Below are 7942 nucleotides of genomic sequence, written 5' to 3'. Positions count from 1 at the left end.
AAGAAATGTCCCACTTTAATTGTTTACCAAAGACACAAAAGACATTTGGAGACCAATGTAATAATACAATGTGGGTTTTAATAGCTTTTTGTTCCTGTGATTACTTCAGTGACAGGTGTGAAGTATTTTTAAGTGACTCAATTATCAGCTCAATTATGAAACAGGCAACAAAGAATGTGTGAAGAGTGGTTAATTAATGACTCTAGTTTTGTCTTTGTCTTATCAATCTTGTTAATTGACCTTCTGTAAACTCTACCTTACCTTTGTTGAGTCATCCAAAACTCATTTTAACACTATAATTCATTATGTAGCAACTGAAATCAACAATGTAAACACTCCAACTGGAACAAAAGGCCAACTTGTAACTCCAAATAAACGGCAGGACCAACCAGAGCTATTTCAGAAACCTCTCAACCAATGAGAACTTCAGCACAGTCCACAGAACCAATCGCATCTGGAGAGCACAACTCTGAGCCACTCATGGCGTTGAGTCTGATGGATCTCAGCTTGAGGTAATGAGAGATCAGCCGTTTAGATGTTTGGAAGTTCTATCAGAGAAGATGAAGCTGAGCGAGAAGAATGTGTCTTTGCTGACCATCACAGAAAACATGGAGATGGTGCTGTTTTCTTCAGGGCAGCTCTGCGTGGTGACGTCATCACAAGAGACGGAAGAAGAACGGAACGATGACCAGGTGTGTCTTCTGTCTGATTACATTTGGAAATACAGGTTGAAATTAAAACTACAACAAGACTCAAACTGACATTAATGTATTTAGTAATGGCCTATTTTAATTTATAGAAAGTCTAAACCGTATGTTCTGCAATGTGACCTCATACCTTCAGACTAAAGCCATATAACAAATTAAAATGTCTACTTGCTGTATGTAAGTAAATTGTTTTTTTCATTCGTAGTTGGGATCATGTGAGGTTTTAAGAGTCTAACAGGACCTGTAGTTAAATGGGAGTGAGATGAGATGCTGCTGACTCCTTTACAAATGAATCACTGGGTCATGTGACTGGTCCACATGAGATATCACTGATAGGATTTACATCGGTTAACATGGCAAGAATATCCTTTGATCAAACAAAGTACTGAATTTCACATTAAAGGTTTAATTTAAACAAATCCTAAATACATATATGTTTACCATTTTGTTGTATACTTATATTTTTTACAATGCTTTGAGCACCAATTACGATTCTCAATCCTCATAACAACTTGTATCCCACGTTTTAGTACAAAATTAAATTGTGTGTACCAGGAACTGAAACAAGAACCATGCCTTAGTTTTGCAATAATCACAAAACTTTGGATCTTAAATAAATGGTTATTTTTCTATTCTTGAACCCAGAAACACCTGAAGCAGTCACCAGACTGTGAGAAGGAACCAGAGCCAGAGGTCCAGACCTCACCACTCCGGTACCAGGCCGACCTCAAAGCAGAGCCCACTGCCAAGACGGAGGCCAAGGCTTCCCAAGGATTCATGGAGGAAATTGAGATCGAAATGGAGGTCAGTAAGTATGAGCAATGTATGCAAGTAAGTAAATGAATGCGTTGATGGAGCACCCCATCCCTACTTTTAATACTATGGCAAAGAAGTAAAAACTTCAGCTTGTGAATGAAATACAAACTCTGCTGAGCAGCTTTCTTTAGCATGTTTTATTTTTTTCTCAACACAACAAACTGCTTTCTCTTTCCTTTTAGGTATTTTCTCCCCTCAAAGTGTCTGAGACTGAGCGAGTGGCAATAAAACCACATGATCCTTCCATCATCACCCCGGTATGTCAATTTAGGTTTTGATTTCCTGATCAGCATATCACAATGTTTGTGACTCAACCGTTCAGCAGGATGGCGCCATGCTCCAGTTGGTTGGTTCTCGGGATCTGCCAACTTCCATGTCAATGATATAAAAGTAGAATATTATGAGGCTGAGTTTATTGGCCAAAATAGAGGTTTGTTGTGCACTAATCCTAAACCCATAAAGAAAAACGGTGTTTACTGATTTAATCAATCAACACTTATCTCAGTTTCCGGCATGGTACATGTCTGCTTACATGTTTACATGGTATTTTTGCTTATTTTCACATGCATGTTTAGAGTTAAAAAAAATGCCACAAACCCAATTTATTGCCTTGTTGGCAAGATGTTATTTTATCAGTTTGAACCCAAAGTGACTCACTTTATTCCTTGTCTGTTTATTGACTTACTGAGAATGTAAGACTTATTGCCCTTTTCCTAGATAGTTTTGCATTGGAAAAGCGACACATTGCAATATGAGAAGCTGTGTGTATTGTTAATGTGATCTAACAATCGGTCTAGTCTACCTGTATGTCTGTTTGCTTCATTTTGTCTGTGCGCTTTAGCAGTCTCTAAACAAAGCCAGTGGTCCTAAGTGGAAAAGGCTGACTCGGCTGAAGACGGGACTGGTGGTCAAAGATGTGGTCTGTCTCCCCAGAGGATACTACCTGGCACAGCTGGAGAGGTGAATGGTGTTATTGTAGCAAATTTTCCACCACTCTTATAATTCCTACTTGACGCTATCGTTGTTTTTGCTTGTTGGGACTGTGATGCGAGGACCTTTCCATACTAATCATATTGATATGGATATTAATAGTCTCTTTTAACTTTTCTTCAGCAACACTAGTAGTCCATGATACAATGACTCCTAATGTTTGCTGTGACCCTACTGACCTTTTCTCTATAAAGCAACAATCTATACATATTTTCTACTCTTGCCATCTCTAGCAACACTTATTGTCAGAATTAAATGAAACTCATGCTCCTCAAAGGATAAACCCTCTCCATTTTGGACACCCTGACACTCAGTTTGTCAAACTCCCATTCAAATGTTCTTTATACGTGCATGTTCTGAGAGTGAGAGTGAGTGATATCTAAATTGTTGATGACTAGAAATATAATAATATCCAGAAAAAAAAAAAATCTAAATGAAGGATATATTCCTTTCAGTTCTTTCAGGCATATTGTTCCACAAGGCAGAGAACAAGCAGCTCTAGCAGCCATGGGAATGACTGCTCGCATGACCATTGATTATGGTTGGTCTGCCAATCAGCTGGAGAGTCGGCTGGTGACGCTCTTCCGGAGTCGGTTTGTAAAACGAGCAGGACAAAGGTTCTCCTTCACATTTCTACAGGTGTGTGTGTAGTGTATTTCTATCCCTGTGAGAGCTAGTTTGACTTCACATGTTACTGGTTCACTCTTCCTTGAGAGGTCTCGGGTTACAAATAAAGATTTAAAGTAGGATTAAGATCCGCTTTCCACAAACTAAAGTAAATCTAATATCTGTCATTGAATCTGGAAGGTTTCCATCCCATTCTTCCACATTTTGGTACAGTTCTGTCTGGTATGTGTGGTTTCCAGTGTGTCCTGGGCTCCGGGGTGCTATTTGTCCCAGACACTCCTGCAGAGGGCTGGACTGGAGAGCAGGTACTTGGGACCTCTGGACATGGCGCTTTGTACATCCTCAGCCAACAGGACTACCCACAGGTAAAGCACAGCTGCTCTGTGCTTCATGTCGGTATATTGCATAAAAATAATGGTTGTGGATGTGTTTGTGTAACCTTTATGAAATGTCTCCCGGTCAAATGAATCTCATGGAGCTGGGCCGACTTGTGGTAACCGCAGTTTATTCAGCATCTTCTGCATTCTGCATTCATCACAAAGGACCACACAGTTCCGTCATGTCGTGTGGACAACAGCGCATGCTCAGTCTAGAAGGACAGCATCACGTTAGTGTTAGCTAGCTATACTGGAGACATTCATTAGTGACAATAAAACACATACAAAACAAATAGTTAACTTAATGAAAACATGGTGAATATAATACAAGACAATTACTATACAAACAAATAAAGCCAGCTCAACTTTTATGTACCATCCCAATTAGCTAACACTATATTGTCCGCAGACATTCATAGGCAAGTTACCTATGTGTGAATCCTCCGTTGTTCTGAGGATTACCCAGGGTCCTTTGCGTCTGTTATTCAGCGCAAGTACATATTCACAACAACAGGTGGCATAGTTTCCCCATTTAGCGGGATTTAACTTTAATCTTTTCAACTATTACATTTGCATTCCCTTTTTATGTCAATATAGTTTTCAGTAATGTATTAAATTAAACTCATTAATTGAACTTATCCATATTTCAAAAGTGCATACAATTAAATACTCTTCTCTCAAAAGGCAGCATCTCAGAGGTCAGCAAGCGAGACACCTGTGGTGAACCGGTAAGAAAGCAGTTGCTGTACCTGCGAAGAAACGCTTAAAAATGATAAATGGTGACTCGTATAATTGAATTCCCTGAATGTAAAAATAAATGTGGGTTGTCTTTTGCCAGGAAGGAGTTTTGTCTGCGGAACAGGACAGCGAGCTCCTCAAACAAAGATAATCGACTGGGAAAACTGACCCAACAATGTGCTCCCAGCACCACAGAGGTGAGTTTATGCCACTCAGCAGGTGGGTGGGTGGGGGGGGGGGGGGGGGGGGGGAGGAGGGAGAGGGAGAGGGAGAGAGACCCCCTTTAACCCTTTCTATATGGTGTGCAGTTCACACACAACCTGGACTCTCTCATGAGACGGTTCAGACAGGAGAACATGGATCAAGACGTAGAAACCCGCGTTCGGGTGAGGAGGAAAGACCCGCTCCACAGCGCTCTGGAGGTGGTGAGGAGTCCGGACTTCTGTTTCAGAACGACACCCATCGTCTCTTTCAGTGGAGAGGAGACTGACGGCCATGACGGACCCCTCAGAGAATTCTTTAGGTTGTGATAATTATCATGATTATTGACTGTGAAATATATAAACGGCTGTCAACACTTTCTGGTTTTCTACCCTCCTGAAGCATTTCTTTTCCAAGTGAATGCAGTTTATTAAAGAGCACTGAAAACCAAGTAATACCTTTTTTAAATATTATTCTTTGGTTGATTTACATTATTTGAAGAAGAAAAGTGCGTAACATCACACATTGTAAGGCTGTAACAAACGAAGAACAAACATTAAAATTTTTATTTTGCAACAATAATAAATATAAACCACACTTTCCCAGATGCGTTGTGCTGTTTGACCAACAAACCAAAACGAGAATATTGATCATTAATATTTACAATGACAAAAAGCAAAGGAGAGCAACACATTGTTCCATTCAGTACTGATGTCATAACAATAATGCCAAATAATTTTCTGTTGGACTAATTGATTGATCTTTAGCACTAATAAGTTGTTTTGGAGAGGAATTACATGTTCGTTCCCTGACGTTTTTTAACCTCTTCTCTCACAGATTGACTTTGCTGGAGCTGCAGCAAAGTTCTGTGTTTGAGGGTCATCCTGGGCGTCTGTTCTTCACCTACGATCTTAAAGCGCTTGAAGACAGGAAGTATTACGAAGCAGGCGTTCTGATTGGCTGGTCTCTGACTCAGGGCGGGCCTGGACCCCGTTGTCTACACCCTGCACTCTTCCAGGTAGTGTGCATTAGCTTTTATGGAGACAGGAAGTTTCCTAAATCACAGTATTCAAAACGCATTGTATATTCTACCTAGCAGCTGTGTTGACTTGTTTTTGCACATTGATATTCTCTTCGTCATTGTGTTGTATTTTATTGTCACAGTTGGTATGTGGCCTGAAGCCTTCTTTGGAGGAGTTCAACTGGAGGGACATTGTTGATGCTGAAGCACAAATCAGGCTGCAACAGGTAAACCTTCGGACTGAAGAAATTAAAAAACTATGTCCAATCAATTTTAGATTGCTGTGATTTAATTTGATGTACTGTATATCATAGTTGTAATTGTATTAGTGGTGAGAAAAACAAAATGGTGAATTAACCCAGTGTTTATTTGAGCGTTTGAGCCACATATTTTAGTTTTGAATTGACACCGTTCCACCTACAGAGAACACCACAGAGATGTACCAAACTGGTTTGCTTCCAGCAGGAAACCATTGTTGCATGACATTGTCCTTCCACACCCTTGTTTCCTGTCAATGCCACGACTCATAAAAAAATTTACCTCTGCCGTGCCGTGCACATACAGAGCACACCAAACATGTTTTGCATACACACACAATATTAATACTCCTCTGCTCCCCTTGTAGATGCATAGTTGTACTGATGTGAAGCTGCTTTCTCCCAGTCTGTGTGACTGGGTTGCAAGCTCTGGGATCCCTGGAATCTATTTGGCACAATCGGAGGAACTACCATCCATCTACGTCCGCCTGGTCAAACATTACATCTACTACAGGTTTGACACACAGACGCAGAAAATACGTATATACTTGTAGTTCACACCGGTTTGGAGTATGGTGTAACTTTTGGTACATTTATTTTAGTACTGGCCTTGTGTCTTTAAGTCTTGCATTTGTATGAGTATCCAGTTATTTATATATGAAAATACTGCATGTCCTCTTAATGGATGCAGCAAGGTCAACTGTCCTGACATTCATTTTATTTTGTGTGAAATGGAAAAAAAGAGCCTAGTGAGCCAATGAAACAATCACATCTGCTCTCCTTTAGGGTGGCCAGTATGATCTCCCAGTTCACAGAGGGTCTGAACAGCTGTGGTGGATTGTGGGAAACGGCACAGTCCAACTGGGAGGAGTTTGTGCCTGTGATGACGAGCACCCGGCAGCAGCCTCTGACCCTGGAAGAGTTCAAACAGCTTTTCACCATCTGCTACAGCCGTCCAGACAGCCAGCTGAGGGCCACCGAGGAGGCCACAGCTGGACACTGGGAAACGGTCCTTACGCTGGTCCGCGGTAAGAACTGAGGGATGCATGAAAGATGGGAGTGAAAAGGTGTGTCAGGGTTTACTATGAGTTTTCACTAAAGATTTTCCATGTGCAAAATCAGATGGTAAGGCAGATCTGTCCTTTGAAGACCTGCTCGCCTTCATCACTGGAGATGATCATCTGCCTCCCCTCGGTTTCCCCAAATTGATCTCCCTATGTTTTTACTCCCAGGTTGGTATCCATCTCTCAAGCTAGCCATTGTCACACTGCTATATACTACAACCTGATGAATGACATGCAGTACTGCCCTCCCTGTTGTACTCCCTGGTCCAATATTAACAGGACCCTGTCCAGAGAGGTGGGGTTACAGTTTAACAGCTAACGGAAGGAAGAATACAAAGTCTGCAAGTTGTTGCAGCTCCGGGTCATGCACCACTGACTTATGTACCTAGACTCCCGTGTATGCTCAGGACTTTTAAAACTTGACTGCCACAAATAGTTTATTGATAAAAGCACTATTTATGTTTCTGACAATTTTACAAAGATGGCAAATACATTTTCAAATGCAAAATAATCAGGAGGTTGGAAAAAGTGTGTGTGGATGTGGATATTTTTCCATCCAATTCAAATTGTTTACAGGATACTCAACATTTTTGTTTTATTATGATGTATTTCATACTAAACAGGGCTAAGTTTTTTATAAATAAAATATTCTTTGTGATATTAGCAATAATGTCAATTCAATGTCATTTAAAATAAAACAGTAAGTATTATTTTGTAGTTGAATTTCACAGAAGATTCGAAATACATTTTATTGTCATATTTACCTCGCCTTGTATTAATTTTCCAGGATCCTAGCATATCAGGTGAGCGGCTCCCTCACTCCTCCACCTGCACTCTCGAGCTCTTCCTGCCGAGAGGAGCAGCAGGGGCTGCAGACCTGTTGGCGCTGCTAAGCAGAGCCCTGCGTGAAGCCCTTGGCTTTACATGTTTCCACCCAGAAGGAGAGGGTGGCTTCATAGATGTGGTGACAAGTTCATGAAGTGGATGGATTATTGAGGTCCAGCAGAAACTGACTGTGGTGCTCAAAGATGAATGTAAAATATGAACATAAGGAAATGTTTTACAAAGTGAATGGCAATTTATTAAAAATGTTCAGTTGACATACTTGTATTTTCACATTTTGAAGCAGATCTGGACAATTGAT

General features: G+C 40.7%; 1 protein-coding gene across 1 annotated transcript; it reads left to right on the top strand.

Moving 5' to 3' along the window:
- Positions 1-4573: 4573 nt before the first annotated feature.
- On the top strand, positions 4574-7942 carry LOC117729908 (G2/M phase-specific E3 ubiquitin-protein ligase-like). The gene is made up of 7 exons (XM_034531309.1): positions 4574-4778; positions 5294-5474; positions 5621-5704; positions 6103-6248; positions 6521-6762; positions 6857-6966; positions 7586-7942. Exons 1-7 carry the CDS (start codon positions 4588-4590, stop codon positions 7775-7777), a joined length of 1146 nt encoding a protein of 381 aa, XP_034387200.1. The 5' UTR covers positions 4574-4587; the 3' UTR covers positions 7778-7942.

This window comes from Cyclopterus lumpus, chromosome 4 (genome assembly GCF_009769545.1).
Source record: "Cyclopterus lumpus isolate fCycLum1 chromosome 4, fCycLum1.pri, whole genome shotgun sequence".
NCBI classification, from domain to species: domain Eukaryota; kingdom Metazoa; phylum Chordata; class Actinopteri; order Perciformes; family Cyclopteridae; genus Cyclopterus; species Cyclopterus lumpus.
The sequence above is the reverse complement of the archived record's forward strand: the minus strand, read 5'-3'. Positions and strand labels throughout refer to the sequence as shown.

Bases quoted from the DNA above. Each gene is read 5' to 3' on its own strand.
- LOC117729908 (XM_034531309.1), top strand. From the start codon at position 4,588: ATGAGACGGTTCAGACAGGAGAACATGGATCAAGACGTAGAAACCCGC. The intron at 5,705-6,102 runs GTAAACCTTCGG...CTCCCCTTGTAG, and splicing joins CACAAATCAGGCTGCAACAG to ATGCATAGTTGTACTGATGT. The intron at 6,249-6,520 runs GTTTGACACACA...GCTCTCCTTTAG, and splicing joins AAACATTACATCTACTACAG to GGTGGCCAGTATGATCTCCC.